The sequence below is a fragment of the Saccopteryx leptura genome, chromosome 1 (assembly GCF_036850995.1).
Source record: "Saccopteryx leptura isolate mSacLep1 chromosome 1, mSacLep1_pri_phased_curated, whole genome shotgun sequence".
Taxonomy (NCBI): Eukaryota; Metazoa; Chordata; class Mammalia; order Chiroptera; family Emballonuridae; genus Saccopteryx; species Saccopteryx leptura.
Window position 1 is genome coordinate 240,816,422 of NC_089503.1, and position 20,986 is coordinate 240,837,407.

General features: G+C 39.8%; 1 protein-coding gene across 1 annotated transcript in view; it reads left to right on the forward strand.

The window, feature by feature from the left end:
* KIF13B (kinesin family member 13B) overlaps positions 1 to 20,986 on the forward strand; it is a 235,453-nt gene that overhangs the window by 128,414 nt on the left and 86,053 nt on the right. Inside the window, exons 15-21 of the mRNA XM_066388256.1 lie at positions 4,394 to 4,480; positions 6,611 to 6,801; positions 7,563 to 7,773; positions 8,670 to 8,832; positions 11,640 to 11,786; positions 13,414 to 13,563; positions 14,061 to 14,189. Of these exons, the coding sequence (XP_066244353.1) occupies positions 4,394 to 4,480; positions 6,611 to 6,801; positions 7,563 to 7,773; positions 8,670 to 8,832; positions 11,640 to 11,786; positions 13,414 to 13,563; positions 14,061 to 14,189 (1,078 nt within the window). The remainder of the gene's footprint in view (positions 1 to 4,393; positions 4,481 to 6,610; positions 6,802 to 7,562; positions 7,774 to 8,669; positions 8,833 to 11,639; positions 11,787 to 13,413; positions 13,564 to 14,060; positions 14,190 to 20,986) is intronic.

Sequence of the window (20,986 nt, forward strand, 5' to 3'; positions counted from 1 at the left end):
TTATTCTTATGTTATTCTTTTTGATGGAGTCAGATAATTCTTTTAGGGCTATCTCATTTTTTTTCATTTTTGAGTCTCTTTCTTCTTCTCTCTGTTGTGCCTCAAGTTGCTTGTCTTCTATTTCACTAATCCTCTCTTCTATCTGGCCTGTTCTATTATCCAAGCTTGTTACCTCGTTTTTCAGCTCATGAATTGAGTTTTTCATCTCCGTTTGATTTGTTTTTATAGTTTCAATTTCCTTGGACATATATTCTTTGTGTTCATTGAGTTGTTTTCTGAGCTCCCTAAATTGCCTTTCTGTGTTTTCTTGTATATCTCGGAGGATTTTTAGGATTTCTATCTTGAATTCTCTGTCATTTAGCTCCAAGGTTTCCAATATATTAAATTTTTTCTCCATAGATTTTTCCTCATCTAGCTGTGTTACCTCTCTTTCTTTTGTATCCATGATATTCGATTTTCTCTTCCTTAATGGCATCTGAGGGTGGTTTTGTTGATAGTATTAATGAGATTTAATAAAGAATAAAAGTTAAAAAAAATAAAAAAATAAATCGAAAAGAGTTGTTTTTTTTTAAAAAAATTAATAATGAAATAAAGAAAAATAAAATAAAATAAAAATTTAAAAAAAAGGAAATTATTCCCCCCCTCCTTTTTTCCTCTCCTCTCCTCTCCCCTCTTTCTTGAGAGAATCTCGTGGTGAACTGTGAATTATAACAAACAATGCCTGTGATGGAGTGCCTGAATTGGGGAAAAGTAATAAAGGGGCAAAAAAAAAAAAAGAAAAAAAAGGGGGGTATGGACCCACAAAAAGCAAATAAGGAAAAAATTTGGGTCAAGAATAAAATGATTTGCTTTTAGGTGTTGGTTGTCTAAGAGTTATGATGAGAAGAATAAGAGGAAAACAGAAAAATGGACAAATTAAAAAATTAGTATTGTATTTAGTGGAATAAGAACTAGATAAAATGGAGAACCAGGGATGGGAGCACTGCTAGTGAGTTAAAAAGGTGAAGTAAAAACCCCCCAAAATGCCATAAACATAAGTTTGAGTCCCAGATAAGATAATTTGTTTGTTATTGAGGTTTGAATGAGAGGAGATATAAAGGAGAAAGGAAGAAACTAATATAGAGGGAGAAAAGAAAGAGAGAGAAAAAAAGAGGGAACCACTAAAAGAAGAAAAAAGAGGAGAGATAGAGAGAGAGAGAGAGAGAGAGTGTTAAGGGTTTTGGAGTGCAACCCTCATAGAGAGAAAGGAAGAGGAGAGAAAAGATAATGGGAGATGTAACACTTATGGGTAGTGTAGTTCAAGGAGAGGAGAGAGTAAGACCAGCAGAGAGTTAATCGGCCAAATTGGAGGAGGAATAAAAGTATCAAGAATGAAGATAAGAGAAACAAACGAACAAATATAATAAAATGGGATAGGTTATAAAGTGTGCAGATTATTCTTGATTTTGAGAGGTTATCTTCTTGCTTTTTCTTTTCTCTCCCTCTTCCTGGTCGGTGACTCTGTACCCCGGGTTCTGCCCCTTTGGCACGCTCAGGTAGAGGTTTGCAGTTGATAAGTCTCTATGGCAATGTCATGTATTGTGCTTTAGTCTCGTTGGCAGTCGAGGCTCATTAGCATTTATAGGCTCCGACAGTGAGAGAGTCCGTGTTCCTGGAGCCTTTCTCCTAGTCTTTCCTTCCTCAATTAGTAGCCTGATAATCCAGCTATGGGGTTGCTGCTGCCTCTGCCTGGATAGTAAGAGGCTCAAAGAGCTGGCAACTCCCCACTCTATTTCCACTCAGCACAGGGCTCTGGGTAAGGCTCAGTCAGTCAGAGCTGCTAGCATAATCAGGCGGGCTTTCCGCCCACTCAAAGACCTCTGGCTCTGCCACTCTGTCTGGTAACACAGGCGGGCGCCCACTTCCGGGGCGCTCGGAGGAAACTCTCGCTATCTGCGGCGCAGACCAGGATATCCGGCCAGCAGTCTCACGCTCTGAGTGAAACCCCCAATCGCATGGAAAAGTTGCAGCGTTGGAATTGGCTCTCGCTCCGTCCCCGTGCGTGGCTTTTGCAAGGCGCTGGGGCGGCCCGAGATTCCGCTTTGGCCCACACAAAGGCCCCTGACTCTGCCCCTCTGTGCGATAACACGGGCGCGCACTGCCGAGGCACCCGGAGGAATCTCTCACTCCCTATCTGCGCGCTCAGACCAGGATATGAGGCCAGCCGGGTTTCCCTCTGAGTGAAACCCCCACCAGCACGGAAAATTTCCACCGTTGGAATTAGTTCTCGCTCCCTCCCGTGCGTGGCTTTCCCAGGGCGCTGGGGCTGCCCAGAGATTTTGCTTTCGGCCCACAGAAAGGCCTCTGACTCTGCCTCTCTGTGAGGTAACACGGGCACCCACTGTCGGGGCTTAGGAAGAAATCTCTCGCCCACTAACTGCGCACAGACCAGGAGAACGGGTAAAATGGCTGCCCCGTTTGTCTTTCTTTGTTTGGGTTTGGCGCGAGTGTTAGCTTGTATTGCCCGGGTTGCCACAGGATCAGTTTTTCCTCGGCTTGGATCTCCGTGCCACAGCCTGGTTCGGCCGTTTGTGCCGCGGCCTGGATCTATTCACCCCCTTTGCCCGCCTCAGTTTCTATATTCACAGTTACCAGAGAAAGCCGCCCTGTTTAGGTTAGTGAGGAAGGCGGAGCATTTCTTACTCCTTATTTCCTTCGGGGTTTGGTTATATATTTAGCCAATTTTTCACTCGACCATTCCTTCGGGTGTATTGCGAATCATCTGGAGGCTCCAAGTATAGGTTTTTCTGTTTCTGGTTGAAGATCTTGTTGAGTTTTGGGGGAGATTTATCGGTATTGCTTCCTACCCCGCCATTACTCTGACGTCATCCCGTAACTATATTTTTTGAGCTTGCATTTTGAGTAATCAGACTATAGGAGTATTAAGACCAATTGCATGGTGTTTAAAAAATCCACTGTAAGAGACAAAGAGTAAGATTTTGTGTCTATGTGTATATATAAAAAATAACTAGCAAGTATAATGCCAAGGAGGTGCTTTAGGAACATAAAGAAACTAAGGTACTACAGTCCAGAGTGACGAGCAGCCTTTTCATAGGAAGTGTAAACCAAACAGGTCTTTGTAAGCTGATATAGGGCGACAGGTGGAATGGGAACCCTACTGCAGTTTGTAGGACTGCTGTACACCTGGCTTTGGAGGAAGAGTCAGTCATGTTCAGTGCACAGAACATAAAGGGGTTTTTTGTTGTTGTTTTTTCCTGGAATTGAGAGTTCACTAGAAGAAGAAAAGGAGGGGATAAAGAGGGCTTCCTTTTGTTAGAGCTTAAAGAAACTAAGTTTCTAATTTTAATGTCAAATTAAAGAATTGACCTTTATATCTAAGCAAACAAGTTTTTTAGCAGGAAAGAGGCATGACACTGGTTGTATTCCAGGAATATCAATTTTATAGAGGTATGCATAATTATCTGTTTATTTCCTGCCCTCTCCAAACTCTTCATTGAATATCCTTTTACTCACCATTTCTTCTGTTGGACTCCACTGTCAAGATAAGCAGTCCACCTGACAAATCTGTGTATTGATAGGATATGGACATTTGTCTATGCTATGGTCAGTTGAAGAATTGAACATTGGTCTCAATTTTTTCCCCCATTGATTTTTGAGAGAGTGAGAGAGAAAGAGAGAGAGAGAGAGAAGCATCAATTTGTTGCTCCACTTAATTGTGCACTCACTTATTGCTTCCCATACATGCCCTGACTGGGGCTTGAACTAGTGACTTCGGGGCTGAGCTGATGCCCTCCAGGATCGAACCAGTGATCCCAGGATGGAGCTGGCAGCCTTGGGATTGAGCCCCAACTTGGGACTCTGGGATGATGTCCTATGTGCTGGCCAGGGCCAGTCTCATTTTTTTTATAACTAATCTGTATATAGTATTTCTGGAGTCCAGTTGGTTGACTGGCTCTTTGTATCTCCCATCCAAGTACTAACCAGGCCCGACCCTGCTTAGCTTCCGAGATCAGACGAGATCGGGCGCGTTCAGGGTGGTATGGCCGTAGATGGCTCTTTGTATCTATGAGATTGCACATACTTGTTTTAGTTGTAATGTAAACAGCCACCATCTTTTTGTTAATTGGTTGTAGGTGGTTCTCTACTTACTCTTTAATATGTTGCGTACAAATTTAGAACTTTGGAAAACAGAGGATAAATATATTTAGTACCGTAAGCATTTTAGGTAAATTAGCAAAGAAGTAGATATAAATAACAAATCACCAAGAGTGGGCTTTATTTGGGAGAATTGATTATTTTGTTTTTCCTAGTAACTAGATCTCTGTGGTACTGGAAAATTAAAGGAGAAAACGTGAAAATCATTGTTTACATGTTTGACCTCTTCACTCCACAGAACATTTGTAAATGGTTCTTCTGTATCCAGTCCTATACAGCTACACCATGGGGACAGGATATTGTGGGGAAACAACCACTTCTTCAGGTACAACATTATTCATGGCTCTTAAAGAAGGAAATTGTTGAACACTATACTCTGAAATAGAAGAATATATATTGAAAACTAAGAATAACTCCATAGGTTCTGGCCGGTTGGCTCAGTGGTAGAGCATTGGTCTGGCGTGCAGGAGTCCCAGGTTTGATTCCCAGCCACAGGAGAAGCGCCATCTGCTTCTCCACCCCACCCCCTCGCCTTCCTCTCTGTCTTTCTCTTCCCCTCTCGCAGCCAAGGCTCCATTGGAGCAAAGTTGGCCCAGGCGCTGAGGATGGCTCTGTGGCCTCTGCCTCAGGCGCTATAATGGCTCTGGTTGCAACAGAGCAGGTGGGCAGAGCATCACCCCCTGGTGGGCATGCCGGGTGGATCCCGGTCAGGCGCATGCGGGAGTCTGTCTGTCTGCCTCCCCGTTTCCAACTTCAGAAAAATACAAAAAAAAAAAAAAAAGAATAACTCCATAAATAGAATATATTTTTAGTGGATCTATATATTTATTTACTATATATAAATTTATATACTACATACAGGATTTAGCAAAAGTAAGTTTACAGTTGTTCTTATGAAAAATTATGCAATAATTGTGTTTCATGTGTTCATAATTGTAAACCTACTTTTACCCCACCCTGTATATGTGTGTTTTCACTATGTGGTTTGGGCCCAAGGGACATCTGAACAATATACTCAGGGAAAATACTGAGTTCACTTACAAGTTTGTTTTTTTATTTTTCAGTGGAAGGTGATTGTTTTGCACTCTGGTATAAAACTTCATTAATTTTTCTCTGACATGCTTATCTTTTTATTTGTTCTTTTTTTTAATAGGAAAAGTCGTGGTTTTAGCTTTCTTATTCATAAAATAAGGTTTTAGTTGCAAGTCATGGCAAACTTAACTCATAACTTAACAGATAATTTATTTCTTTGACAAAGCAAGAAATCCAAAGGAAGATTGTTGTTGGCATTGGCTAAGGCCCTCAAAAAATGTTATGGCAGAAGTCTTGTCATTACCTTGGCATTTCCCAGGCCCTAAAGATGGCCACACCACTGTAGAAGTCTTCTGCTAGGCCCCAGCAACCTTCCACTTAGTTCTTGTTTGCTGGAATTTGCCCCTTAGCTGAGAGGGAGGCTGAGAAAGAGTCAGACCTGGGACCGCACACACTGTTGGGTGTGTGTTGGTAAGGAGGATGAGCTGGATATTGTATAAAATTAAAATCCCAGTCTGCTTCTCTTTCTGTCACTGGCCACTGTGCTCCATATATCAAACTGACTTCTCTTGTAGTTCATGGAGATCCTTTGTTTGTATGTCAGATGATATTTCAATTATTGAAGAAAGGTTAGAAGGGTATAGAGTGTGTGGAAAATATATATATTTTTTCTTCTTGTACTAAATCAAGTGTAAATAGCTTGGCTTAGAATTCAAAGCCTTTAGGGCCTGGCCAGTGGCTCAGTGGATAGAGGGTTGGCCCGGCGTATGGACATCCTGGGTTTGATTCCCAGTCAGGGTACACAGGAGAAGTGACCATCTGCTTCTCCCCCTACTTCTCTCCGTCTTCCCCTCCCAAAGCCAGTGGCTTAATTGGTTCGAGCATGGCCCTGGGTGCTGGAACACATCAGGCTCAAATACATTTAGCTCTTGAGGCTGTTTGGAGCACATCAGCCTCAGGAGCTAAAAATAGCTCGGTACTTGAGCATTGGCCGTAGATGGGGTTGCCAGGTAGATCCTGGTCAGGGCACATGCAGAAGTCTGCCTCTCTATCTCCCCTCCTCTCACCTGAAAAATAAATAAATGAATAAATAAACAAAAATTTAAAAAGAATTGAAAGCCTTCATAGTTTGGGTTAAGTTGATCCTTTCAGCATTACCCTCTCACAACTCTGCTGTACAAACTTTGGGCATCCCCATGTTGTTTCATTCATGACTTCTAGCTGTGACAGTCACGTAGCCTGTGTCAGACTCTCTGTTCTAATTATTTGCATGTGTGTGTGTTCTCTTTCTGCTACTGGAATACAAACTGAGTACAGCCATTGCCTTATATTTACATGGCATCCCCTTGGCATCTAGCAAGTGCAAGTATTTAATGAACTAAATGAATGTTTATATCTTTATTTAAAAATAATTTTCCTCCAGATTGAATTTGCCTAAAAAGAAAAAGAAAGCAAACCGAGAGGACGAGGAACAAGATATGTCCCTGAAGAATGACACCAGCTCTGAGCAGCTAGATATAGATGGAGACACCTCCAGCGAGGTGTCCAGTGAAATCAACTTCAACTACGAGTATGCACAGATGGAAGTTACCATGAAGGCTCTGAGTAGTAATGGTGAGCAGATCTGCTGTGCATTTAAGAATCTTTTAAAATTAACTTTATATTTAAATATAGTTGGTATACAATCTTAAATAGGTTATAGTAGTCTCAGGTGCACTATCTAGTGATTTGACATTTTTATACTTTACAGTGTGATCACCCTACTGATTCTAATAATCATCTGTCACCAAGTAAACTTAACATGATATTGTTGACTGTGTTCCCCTTCCCATTTTCACTAATTCCCCTTCTTTCTGCTAACCATCTCTTTGGTATCTGTTTCTTTTAAAATTGGTGGAGAGGTAAAAATGTTTATGTCTGAGATGCTTTAAAAGTTAACAAAATAAAGAATTCTTTAGTTTGTTTTCTTTGTGTCTTTTGTGTCTTTGGCTTTAATTGATTGTACTTATAAAATCATGCGTTCTTTCTGCCTTGATATACAAATCACTGCATACTCTGTCCTCACTGATAGAATGTCTCAGGTTTGGGACTTGATTACACTGGTGCATTAGCATAGCAGATTTCTGAAGCGTTAACCACATCTTGGGTTATGTGGAACATATAATAGACTCGTTTTTTCTGTATGGGAAATAGTTTAGTATATGTCTGACAGAACCTGTAAGTAATTGGGAGTACCGATTACTAAGTTTATTCTCTCTTTAAAATCTTATTTTTATTAGGATGACAAACAACAGTATAGACTAACATTGGAAGTATATTGTGCTGTATCATTTACCTTTTGTTCATTGTTTACCTTATTACCAAACTGCGTTTAGATCCCATGCAGTCCATCTTGAGCAGCCTGGAACAGCAGCATGAGGAGGAGAAGCGATCAGCATTGGAGCGCCAGAGGCTCATGTACGAGCACGAGCTGGAGCAGCTGCGGAGACGGCTGTCTCCCGAGAAGCAGAACTGGCGCAGCGGGGACAGGTTTTCCTTCCACTCCCCCAGCGCTCAGCAGCGACTGAGACAGTGGGCTGAGGAGAGGTAGGTGGTCCTGGGCCTTGATCACATGCACAGCATGTGCTCTTCACCTCTGACCCACGAGGCAGGATACAGAATGGAAAATCTAGATATTACTGTAGAAAGAATTATAGTAAAGAAAGTGGTACAGCTAAGAACCACTTGACTTTATTTTATTTTTTATTTTTTAAATGGAACTTGTTTATTTGTATTAACTTATTTAAAGCCATGTTAGGTGCTGCCTTCTTTTTAGTTTGTATGGCTTTTGGATTTGAATAAACAACTACTTATACTTAGAAGTTATACTCTATTGTTGTATTGTACTTTAGGTTCTGAAGCTTGGGTAGATGCTTTTTAAAAAAAAGAAAAAAAAGAAAGGTGGTTGTCTGGACTGATTAGCACAGGTAGGTGAAGCATGGTGCTGATGAGATCAGGTTGCAAGTGGGAGCTATGTGCCAGCTAATTAGCATCGCACTAAACTGTCTTATTCAAGGTTACAGACTGTATACTCCACTAACCTCTCGCTGTTTAAAGTTTGGTCTGCAGACAGGCTGTGTCTCTGTCACCTGGAGATTCTTGGGAATATGGCATTTCAGGCCCCACCCCATACCTACTGGGTCAGAATCTTCAGTTTATCAAGATCCCACATTGATATGTATACAGAGTCAAGTTCAAAGCAAGGCCCTACCTGAGGGCCTGTTTGTTTCAGGAGCGTAGGCCAGTGATTGTAATGTAGTCCAGAGAGAGCGTGTGCATGGGTCAGTGTTGGTGATGTGTTTCCTGTGTGTGAAGGACAGTGGCAAAGCTTGGTTGGCAGTTTGGCATTAACATGTCATGTCCTGTATAATAATTCTGATGTGCTGCTTGGTGGTTATCTCCCCCACCTCCATTTATTTGTTTTGTTTTGTTTTGTTTTAAAGAGAAGCAACACTGAATAACAGCTTGATGAGGCTGAGGGAACAAATTGTTAAAGCCAATCTGTTGGTGAGAGAAGCTAATTACATTGCAGAAGAACTGGATAAAAGAACAGAATATAAAGTAACCCTACAGATTCTGGCCTCTAGCCTCGATGCCAACCGGAAGGTGAGGTTGCCATTAATAAAAAACAGATCATTGGATAAAGCTGCTTTTAAGCACCAGTGGATTTGACCTCATCCCCATCTATACTTTACATGATCTAGATCTTTTTATACTTTCCCTCCTCTTTGGAGTAGAATTTACTTCCTTTTAATTCTCTGCCTTTTTCATTTATGTCCGTTATATACTAGAAATATCCTCTCCAGTCCCCCACCCAAACCTACCAGTTTATTTCACTCAACTCCTTTTTTTCAAATCTGTTTAAATTACGTCTGAGAAGTCTTCTCTGATGTGTTTTCCCACAGTGTTTTTCCCCTTTATTCTGTTACCATTTTAGAACACACACACCCCCAACTGCTAAGTTAGTTTTTTTATTTTCCTTAAAGGGATGATATTTTCTGCATGCTAATAGATTGCTCTAAAAAATTGTTCATCAGTTATTTCATGTATGTATTCAAGATTGCAAATCTCTTTTCTGTATGTGATGTAATAAGCTTAATAAAATGTAGGGTGAAAGTCTCATCAAAATCATCTATCTTTGCCATTCAGTAACAACTCTTTCTTATTTAGGTTCTTTTCTAGTCCTTCATCAGGTTCGTACATGAGTTTTGATAAGTTAGGCAGAAGTTTGTGTTCAGATAAATGTTTGAGAGTTCACGTGGTTTGTTTCTCTTATAGTATTTGATACAGCAAAGCTTGAACGAGGCCTTCTTGGCTGTCCTAACTTGACAGCGAGGACTGCCTCTTTTTCTTGGGGCATCACAGCATCAAGGTCAATGTTTTGCAGAGAGTATATGTTTGGCAAATGTGATACCTAATGTTTTTAGGAATAAAGGCATTATGAATAATTGCTTTGTAGAGAATTATCTTTTAATATATATTCTGTGTCTAGTTTAAAAGATTTTACTCAGTTACTACTTTATTTTGCTTATTGGTATTTGTAAGTGAAATTCACAGATAAAACATATTAGAGGAAAACCAGTCATGGTCAAAAGGTACAGGGCTCAGCTTCTTCTAGAAGACTGAGAAAAGAGCAAGGTCTTTTTCCATCTTGTAATGTTTGACTTGAAAAAACAGAACTGTGGATATTTTTCCCCCATTACACATGACTTGACAGTCATGTGTATCCTGGCTTGAGCTTTGTTGGAAGGAGCAGCCTTACCTTGGGGACCCAGTTCAACACCTAGAAGTGACTCAAGTCGCTTTGGGCATCTCTCTCCTCCCAGACACCTGACTGTGTTTGTGGGGGCTATTTTTTGTGTTTTTGTTTTTGTTTTTTATTGGTAGAGATGACACACATTGCTGAAGTTGAAGCAGTCCTTATTAACAGATGGCTACCAAGCCCCTCTATTACTGGTTTATTATATTAGTATTTTCAGATTTCAGTTACAGAGAGGAGCTGGACAAAGGAGTATTTCTGAAGGACATAGTCTCACTCAGGGTGTGTCTTACACACTTTTATCCTGCAAACCTTTTTTTTCTTTTTTTTTGATGCTTGACCATTCTTACTTCAGTAATGTCCTATCTGTGATGTGAATGCTGTTTTTTATATTCTTACTCCTGGCTTTGTACTCACCTCTGTCTGGTAGTCTTTGGCAAGGGCCGACATTTCTCCTTCCCCCACCTCAATCCCTGATACAGTTATTTACAGGAGGACCATGTCATGTTACTGCAATATATTGCTCATTGCCATTTAGTCCAGCTCTGCTGTTGTCCCCCGAATGCTGCACCCACAGATCGCTAATGAAGTTTTTGTAATGATTCCCGAGCTGGTTGAATACAAGGTAAAAGGGCCTTTACTGTAGGTGAGAGAATGGTGATTTTTGACCTTCACAATTCTAAAATCTTTGTCTCATCATGTAGATTCTGTTATTTTGGGGAGGGGGAACAATTATAGACAAGATGTTAAGCATCATTGATATGTTGCACAATTCTCTGAAGTTCTAAGTAGAAATATCAGAACAGGGATAAATTTATCCAGTAAATCTAAATTGATTAGATAGCTGAAAAAAAATACATCTTTTTCTGGGAGGGATACATGAGCATTTTTATTTTCTACTTTGTGGTTTTAAATTTTTAAATATTTTTCTATATTTAAAACACATTGCTTTTTTTTTAAGCTGGGAAAATTCAATGAATGCTCTTTTTTTAAATTTTGAGGTGAAGTTCACATAACATAAATTTAACCATTTTAGAGTGAACAGTTCAGTGGCAGTTAGTATATTCACAATACTGTGCAACTAGCATCTTTCCCAAGTTCTGTACTGTTTCAGTTTTCAGTTCAAACTATGGATATTTAGAAATTGTTATCATTTGTTACCTCCAAATGGGTAAGTAGAATATTTTTAAGTTTACTCTTAAAAAGTTTTGTGTTTTGTACCACATTAGGATGCCACCCATTCAGAAAAATTTAACTGGCAGGTAAGAGATAGTTTCTTAACCACACATCCAAGGAAATCTTCCCCTGCCTTACAGTTCTTAGGACTCTCTCTCTACCCACTGGTGCTCTCTACTCATGATGGTCTGAATTTTTTTTTTTTACTTCCCATTGAACATGGTCTTGTCTTTTGTGTTTAAAATTTAAATTTATATCTAACCATAATGAAAATTTATATTAATATAATGCACTTGGGCATAAAGGTGTTATATTAAGCTTGTGAGATTTCTGGGAAGCTTTGCAGTGAACAGAGTGAAGAGTGATAGCAGTTCTAGTTTGCGCTGATGGTATTTGACTGGCAGGTATAGAATGTTCAGGATGCCTTCCACCATGGATGTCTTTGTGTTTCACGTAGTCATTTCCACTGTCTCTGCAGCGGGGCTGTCTTCTTAGTGAACCTGCAATCCAGGTGAGAAGAAAAGGAAAAGGAAAGCAGATTTGGTCTTTGGAGAAACTAGACAACAGGTTGTTGGACATGAGAGACCTTTATCAGGAGTGGAAGGAGTGTGAAGAGGATACCCCAGTAAGTTATCTGAGAAAACTTACTTAACTGGTACAGAAGGAACCAAGCATTTCGGAATTAGCCTATCCATTGTAGGGGAGACTTGTTCATGTTTTCTGTTTCTAGGATATTTATTTTAATCTTCTAAGTTGTTTAGCTAATCAATAGTTTTAATGACCTAATTTCCGGGGACTTTTTTTTTCTTTCCCTCATTTTGTATTCTTTGTATTTCTAGTAGAATTTTCTATATTCTATTCTTACTTCTGTTGGAGTTACATGTTTCTCCTGTACTGGATTGTGAATTTATTCATTGGGAATTTATTTAGAGACTATGCCTATTAACCCTTTGAGTAGTGATTTCTTTTCATACTCACCCCTGGGAGATGAGTTTGTTTTTTTTCAAAAAATGAAATTAGTTCGAGTTACAGTTTTATTATCTTAGAATCATGTTTGTTTGATAACCAATTTATAGAAACAAGAAGAACATACATGTGCTTTTTTTAATGTTGCCTTACACATTTTTAAAATAAATTGATTGTCCTCTGGATGGTCAGGAGGCACGAGGACGTACATGATGTTCATACTACTCAAAGGGTTAACATTCTCCTCATTTTTTAGCACATTTAGCTCTGTAATTCATGAGCCTACAATATCTATTTTGTTAATTGAACATCAGTGATACCACAATATTTGTACTATTAAGAGCATATTCTGAAGGTGTTTTCATCCTTAAGCAGCTACCATACATCTGTACTCTGGTACTCTCTCCTCAGATGGTAGGTTTCCTCATTTAGGTCAGCTTTGTACTTGCACATATTTAAAATAGAAAGATGCATTATGTATATTTTTACATATTTTCAGTACTCCAATGTCCTCATAGAGTTAATTCCTTAGCCTCTTGTTTTTAAAAAATGTTTATTTTTCCAGGCTGTCATCAATGAAAATGAATTCTTACAGTTAGATAACTTTTTCTATAAAAATATATTTTTGTTTTCTTCTATATTCCTCCCCTATTTCAGCATACAAATAAAACAACATTAATAACAAATATAAAAAACCAAACCACTCTCCTGTAAGGATGTTGCCTCTCAGCAGCAACACCTCTCGTGTTCCAGTAGGAACAGGTAGAATAGATATGAAAGAAAAATGAAGAGTTCTCTTATAAACTCTACTTCTTTTCCTAGTCAATGTATGTTTCTATGTTTTTGTGGCAAGATTTCCAAAGGAGAAGAAATGATAAAAGTAATGGCATTCATGGGGATGTAAAGTACAGCATAAGGAATATAGTCAATAATACTGTAAAAACTATGTGTGGTGTCAGATGGGCACTAGATTAATTGGAATGATCACTTTGTAAAGTATTTAATCACTGTGTTATACACCTGAAACTATAGTATCATATATCAACTGTAATTGAAAAAATAAAATTTTAAAAATTAAAAAGAGTGGCATTATTTGGATCATTCTCTCATGGGTAAAGGATGCTTGCTGACTATTCTAAAACAAATGGGGGAAGGGGGAAAAGTAGGAAATAAAGTGCTATACTTTAGTTAAGTTTAATGAGTTTGTTAGAGTGCATCAAAAAGTGATAGGTTGAATTTATTTTAATTGATTTTTATGGAGTTTTATGTTCTGAATCTCTTTAAAGGTAATACGGTCTTACTTCAAGCGTGCTGATCCATTCTATGATGAGCAGGAAAATTACAGTCTCATTGGGGTGGCTAATGTCTTCCTCGAGTCCCTCTTCTACGATGTGAAGTTGCAGTATGCTATTCCAGTTGTCAACCAGAAAGGAGAGGTTAGTTTTCTCTTCATACTTTGTATCCTGCAGAGAACAGTTCAAGAAACAGCATGCTGGCCTGACCTGTGGTGGCGGAGTGGATAGAGCATCGACCTGGAATGCTGAGGTTGCCGGTTCAAAACCCTGCTTCCTGGACAAGGCACATACAAGAAGCAATCAATGAACAGCTAAAGTGAAGCAACTAGCAACTATGATTTGATACTTCTTGTCCCCCATCTCCTCCACGCTGTATCAAATCAAAAGAAGCAGCTGGGTGTTGCTAATATATTGTTGTTACTATTTTTCATCAATAATAACAAGCAGTGGTTGTGTGTGTTATTAATACCTGTGTTTTCATACTGCTTTATGGTGATTATTCCAAGTACTTTGGGGGAAAGTAACAGGCAGAACCTAGGCTTCTAAATTCTCATATACCATTAACCTAACCACTTGATTCTAAAACAGAAGAAAGAACAAAATCTGGAAAAGAATCTGCTTTCCCCTCGTCATTACAGGTGGCAGGTCGGCTGCACGTGGAGGTGATGCGGATCAGTGGTGACCTTGTGGAGAGGATCGCTGGAGGAGATGATGCCGCAGATACCTCCTTTGATAAGGAAACCCCTGAGAACAAACTTACGTGCATGGTAAGTCCCAGGTCATTCACAAGCAGTAGAACTGTGGTTGATTTTGAAGATTGTAAGTATTAGATGATAAATTTTGTGTTCTTTGTCAAATTTTGAAAATAGCTATTCCTTAATAAATCTTGAGTATTTAGTCTTTCATCATATGTTCTGATGCGCTGGGGAGCCAGGTCCTTTCACTGCCTTTGTCTGCGAAGCCTGAGTTAAGTTACCGCTTTCCTCTGGGCCATTCTGCTCCAAATTGTATGGATTTGTGTTTATTGGAACTTCTTCAGAGAGAAGCCCAGTTTTTCACACGCCTTTCCTTTTCCTCTCGAGCCTCTTGATTCCTGCTGTCGTTGAAGGTACTGTTCCTAAGCCCCTGCCGTAAGGCGCTCTCCCCTACTGCCTTTGCTAATTCTGTCATCCTGCCCCCGATTCCAGGCCCTCTTCTCTCCGCTCTTCCCATCGTGCCATTCGTGAACTGTGTCAACTGTATGTCTCAGACATTGTGCCAGGCCCTGGGAATATAAAGACAAACAAGACAGTTCCTGCTCTCAAGGAGCGGTCTGTGTAGTGCAGGTGTGTGGGTCAGGGGCACACACACGTGCCCAGTGTCATGTAACCCTGGTGCCCTGAGAGAAGTACACAGGATGCGCTGGGACTCGGAGGAGTGGTGATTGATTAATTCTGATAGTAAAGTCTGAGGAACAGTTCTGGGAAAATGAGATTCAGAATGAACTTGGAGGAGAGTGGATTATGTAAAACTCTCACTCTGGAGGTGCTCTGGTATTTTCACAGGAAATTGCTAGGTGGATTTTAGGTAGCTCTTCACATTCCTGACTCCTGCTCAATCAGCAGAGATGGTGCCACTGCAGTCACTCATGATAGTGAATAAAAATCCCCTCATACGTTTCCAAACACACTCCAATGGGCAGCATGCCATTGGTTGAGAATCACAGAGGAACCAGTTAAGATTTTTAGGATGAGAAGTCAGCCAGGGGCACAGGAACAGTGCATGTGTGAGGAGACCCATAGAACGTGGAGCAGAGGACACCTAAACTGAACTCTGACTTCATAATCCATCCTAGGGCCAGTCCTGTGTCTCAGCAAACATTTTTAAAATGGAAGTTGGTGTTGAAAGAACTAAGTAGGCAATTAATAAGAATTTAAAAATAAATACTTCAAGATTAAAAAAAAGAACTAAGTAGGCATTAGCACCAAGGTATGTTAAAAGCTGGGCTACTTTCTGTAGGTATTTGCATGTATTAAGAAGGCCTCAGAGGTTTAAGTCAATTCTCATTGTCAGTGTGAGGGGAGAAAATTCCTAACTCACTGAAAAGTTAATGTTTATGGTATTGTAAAGGTTAATCTTTATTGTATTGTACTTAATTTCAGAACATGTCCTTTAAGGTTACAGGAATATCAGAGATGGAGATACAGGCTTGATGACTCCATATGGCCCATTTTAAAGGTGATGGACTAGTCAGTGCAACTGTCTGAAACATCAGCTGTGTGAGTTTGCTGTTAGTAAAGTAACATACAAGGATATTCTCTCACTTGGGAAATTTATCTTTATTACTGAAAATAAAGTATATCCTGGCCAACGAGCTTTTAAAAAAAATAAAGTTTAGAAAATCTTACCATTTTTTTGAATGGAAGATATCAAAGTAGTGAGAAAAGTATTATTGATCCCCACTCATCCTCCCTTGTTCCATTTATATACCCACGCCACTTCTGTGCTGACCTCTTCCCTTGGATTATTTTAAAGCAGCCCAGACATCCTATGTCATCTATAAAGAGTTTAGTATATCTGAAAGAAGAGTATTTAAAAAGATCCAACAAAACCGTAATATCATAATAAAAAATACATACCTTCTTAAATATCATGAAATATCCAGTCAGTTTCTTTGATTACCTTAGTTGATGTGTCTCTGACATCTTTTAATTTTTAGGCTCTGTCACTTGTGTATGTTCTCGCTCCTTCTCTGTCTGCTCTCTCTCATTATTTCTTACCCTACAGTTTATTTAGTATAGAAAATAGGTTAGTGTCTTATATTTTCTCATAGCCTGGATTTTACTGATTGGTGGTATTTAACATGTTAAGATGTATTTTCCATAAATTGCTATTTAGATATACAGGTGATGTATGCAGGAGGGGAGTGGTAAGGATACTTTATAGGTAGTGGTGTTATTCTCCCACTAGAAGGCACATTCTATCTGGTTCTCTTTTGAGGTTGTTAACAATCATTGGTATTTATTACCTAGATGGTTCATTAAAAGAAGGAGGCTATAATTCTACCTTTGCTTCAGTTATTAGTTGGAATTCTTCTATAGAGAGAACCTTTCTATTATCAACTACTTTGCTATTCAGAGATAGTTTGTGTAGGAGAGGCAGGGTAAATGTTCCATTCTCCCTCATTATTTGTAATTTTCAAAATAATGAATTGGTTTACCTACTAATATCCAGAAGCAGTCAAGGAGATTTTTTTGGTTTTAGTTTTAATATTATTATGAACCGTTGGTTCTAACATATTTTATGTGTTTGGCTCCATTGAATTTATTGCCTATGTTGAGGTTCAGATGATCCCATCTTTGGCCTGTGGGCCCTCTGCTGTTGGTTCTTTTTTTTTAATTTATTTATTTTTTACAGACAGTGAGTCAGAGAGAGGGATAGACAGGGATGGAGAGAGATGAGAAGCATCAATCATTAGTTTTTCATTGCGCATTCCAACACCTTAATCGTTCATTGATTGCTTTCTCATATGTGCCTTGACCGCAGGCCTTCAGCAGACCGAGTAACCCCTTGCTCGAGCCAGCGACCTTGGGTCCAAGCTGGGGGCTCTTGCTCAAACCAGATGAGCCCGCGCTCAAGCTGGCAACCTCGGGGTCTTGAACCTGGGTCCTCCGCATCCCAGTCCGACTCTCTATCCACTGCACCACCGCCTGGTAGGGCTTTCCGTTGGTTCTTGAGTCCTTTGACACAACACTAACCCTCACAGACTCTGCTAGCTTTCTTGCATTCTGATACAGTGGATATTCTGGTCTCTTCCTGTACATATCCAGTCATTTCTTCAAGGAACCTGATTCCTTTTAGTGGAAAGTGGTTTTTAGAGACCATATTTTGAGCATATAGTAGCCTTTTGTATAAAAGGAGGAAGACAAACTATATGACAGTAAACAATATTGGTAGGGAAAAAAAAGAAAACCAGTCTGGGGACACTTAAGATAACATGAATGATTAGTGTCACCAACTCATAAAAGAAGTCAGGATTTATTTTTCTGGAATGAAAAGAAGTTGGCACATATTAACATATTGGTATTTTCAATTACATTAAATACAGTTAGTGCAGTTTAAAATTCCAAACAGCATCAATGTCTTCTGTCGTTCCTGAGCTCTGGTATCTTGAGCAGTGGCAAGCTGAATGAAGTCTGTTGTATTCTGACCCCTTGTGGTGATTTTTGGTTTCTGTAGGCAAAAACAAAAACAACAAAACAAAAAAACCTGTGTCCTCGATACCAAGATATTCCTCATTCTTGTTATTCTTCATTGCTGGCAGTCTCATTCCTGAGAAATTATCTGTAGGGAAGAGTTCAGTATGTGAAATATTATCTTCTTATTTACTTCACTCTTAAAATAGAGGTTGAATTCCTCAATCACCTGATGTATATATTTAATAGTCTATCCACTCAAAGGTCAATAGAGTGTTTATTCATTTCATTTCATTCATAATGATCAGTCCTCACACCAGTATCATTAGGTAGCTATCCTGTTTCACCTAGGAAAAAAACTAAGCCTAAGGAAACTAAGATGTTAAGTAATTTGCTCAAAAAACAGAAGCTAATAAGTGGCAGAAATTTTTATTTAGATCTCTGTCTTCCAAAATCTTTTAATCTTCCCAAATACCACATTGCCTCACCTTAAAGAATATAGTAACCACATTTAACACAGTGAAAAAATGAGTTTTTAAAATTTAACAAAAGCCTGACCTGTGGTGGCGCAGCGGATAAAGCGTCGACCTGGAATGCTGAGGTCGCTGGTTCAAAACCCTGGGCTTGCCTGGTTAAGGCACATATGGGAGTTGATGCTTCCTGCTCCTCCCTTCTCTCTCTCTCTCCCCCCCCCCCCTAAAATGAATAAATAAAGTCTTTAAAAAAAATAAAATTTAACAAAAAATGAATTGCTGAATACAGATTGCTGTATTTTGTTTGGGAATAAAATATGTTGTTAGTTAATCCATCTTTCATAACCTGTCAAGGAGTTGCTGTCTAGATGTGTCAAACACTAGTTGCCATCACAGGAAAAATTGGGTAATAACAGTTCCCCTTCATTGTTTACCCATTATGGACCTGGTATAGAAGTCATTTGCTTTGTGAGATTTTCTGTGTCATTGTTAAAGCTTCCTGAAATGTTAAGACTATTTGTAGTTGCTGAACTACATCAACTTCTGCTGCATATTCAAATCTATGTTTGTTAAATGTATTTACTGGGGCTAGGGTGCATCCTACAACATGCAAGCTAGTAACCAGGTGAAGTATAAATAAATGATCAATGCTCAGTCATATGAAAGGTGGCCTATTCAATTATAAAAATCAGAATTTAGGTTAGCTTAATTAATTTTAGGATTCAGTTGCCCTCATAATTGGAGGAGTTTTAGAATACAGTGTGTCCGTAAAGTCATGGTACACTTTTGACCGGTCACAGGAGAGCAACAAAAGACGATAGAAATGTGAAATCTGCACCAAATAAAAGGAAAACCCTCCCAGTTTCTGTAGGATGATGTGGCAGCATGTGCGCATGCACAGATGATGACGTAACACCGTGTATACTGTGGAACAGCCCACGGCTATGCCAGTCGAGATGTGGATGGTACAGAGGAAAGTTCAGTGTGTTCTGTGGTTCGCTAAATTCAAATCTGTGACCAAAGTGCAAAGTGATTATCGGTGCATTTATAACGAAGCGCCACCACATAGGAATAACATTACTCAGTGGGATAAGCAGTTGAAGGAAACCGGCAGTTTGGTAGAGAAACCCCGTTCTGGTAGGCCCTCAGTCAGTAACGAGTCTATAGAGGCTATACAGGATAGCTACCTAAGGAGCCCTAAAAAATCTGTGCGTGAGGCCCTGGCCAGTTGGCTCAGTGGTAGAGCGTCGGCCTGGCATGCAGGAGTCCCGGTTCAATTCCCGGCCAGGGCACACAGGAGAAGCGCCCATCTGCTTCTCCACCCCTCCTCTTCTCCTTCCTCTCTGTCTCTCTCTTCCCCTCCTGCAGCCAAGGCTCCATTGGAGCAAAGTTGGCCTGGGCGCTGAGGATGGCTCCTTGGCCTCTACCTCAAGCGCTAGAATGGCTCTGGTTGCGGCAGAGCAATGCCCCAGATGGGCAGAGCATCGCCCCCTGGTGGGCATGCTGGGTGGGTCCTGGTCAGGCGCATGCGGGAGTCTGTCTGACTGCTTCCCCATTTCCAACTTCAGAAAAATACAAAAAAAAAAAAATCTGTGCATGAGCCCACATCGGACTGCACTGAATAGGTATGAAACTGGGAGAATTTTCCTTTTATTTGGTGCAGATTTCACATTTCTATCGTCTTTTGTTGCTTTCCTGTGACCGGTCAAAAGTGCACCATGACTTTACGAACACACTGTATTATAACTTATCACAAAAACTTCAGCTTAAAAAATCAATTTGACGCTATCTGTCAAAAGAAATGTTTAGAATATTTGCTTTATAATCTGTTATGAAAAGAATCTGTTATGGACATTTTGGGGGAGCATCTGAGTCTGATTGGACACATACTGTAATTGCATGTTATCACAGAACCCTACACGCCTGCAGTCAGGGCCCGTTTCCTCTGATGTGCCTCCCTCCTGGCTGCACAGAGAAGGCATTCAGGAAGTACTGGTGCAGAGACTGGTCAGTGTTTACCATCCTTAGTCTCTGCTGTTCACCACTCCAAATCTCTAAGGTGTACATTCTTGATGCCTTTAAATTTTTTCTCCAAATGCTCGGGTAGTATGAAATAGTTTACTTGAGAACCTTGTTTCATTTTATACTTTAAGATATCAGCCTGATTAGGTGATGGCACAGTGCATATAGTGTTGGCCTGGGATGCTGAGGGCCCAGGTTCGAAACCCCAAGGTTGCTGACTTGAGTGTGGAGTCACTGGCTTGAGTGTGGGATCATAGACATGACCCCATGATCGCTGGCTTGAGCCTTAAGGTCACTGGCTTGAACCCAAGGTCTCTGGTTTGAGCAGGGGGTCACTGACTCAGCTGGAGCCCCCTGGTCAAGATGCATATGAGAAAGCAATCAATAAGATTCAGCAACTGTAAATTGATGCTTCTCATTCCTCTCTGTCTGTTCTCTCTCTGTGTCTCTCAAAAAAAAAAAAAAATCAAAATTGTCCCTTTCTGAATAGTTACTGATTATTGGCACATACACTGATTTTGTTCTTCATTCATCTTTCTTAACAATCTTGTTTTCTTATGAAGTAGCTATTAACCAAATTTGTATTATTGAATGGTGTTGATGTCTGAGAACTTTCTTTTTCTGAGTTTATTATTATTATAGGATGATGATGATGATGATGATGATAACTTAAGTGTTTTTCATCAGCCTATAAGTGCTTTAAAACATCCTCCTTTATAGTCAAGTTTGTTACCCTAAGTCATCCTCTCACTAGGTACTGACTATTATCACCATTTCACGGAGGCAGAAATACAGCCCCAGAGTGAATAGGATTTGGTCAGCATAAACCAATAGTGACACAGTCACAACTGGAGTTCATATCTCTGACTCAAAGTATTTCTTGGAACTTTCTGA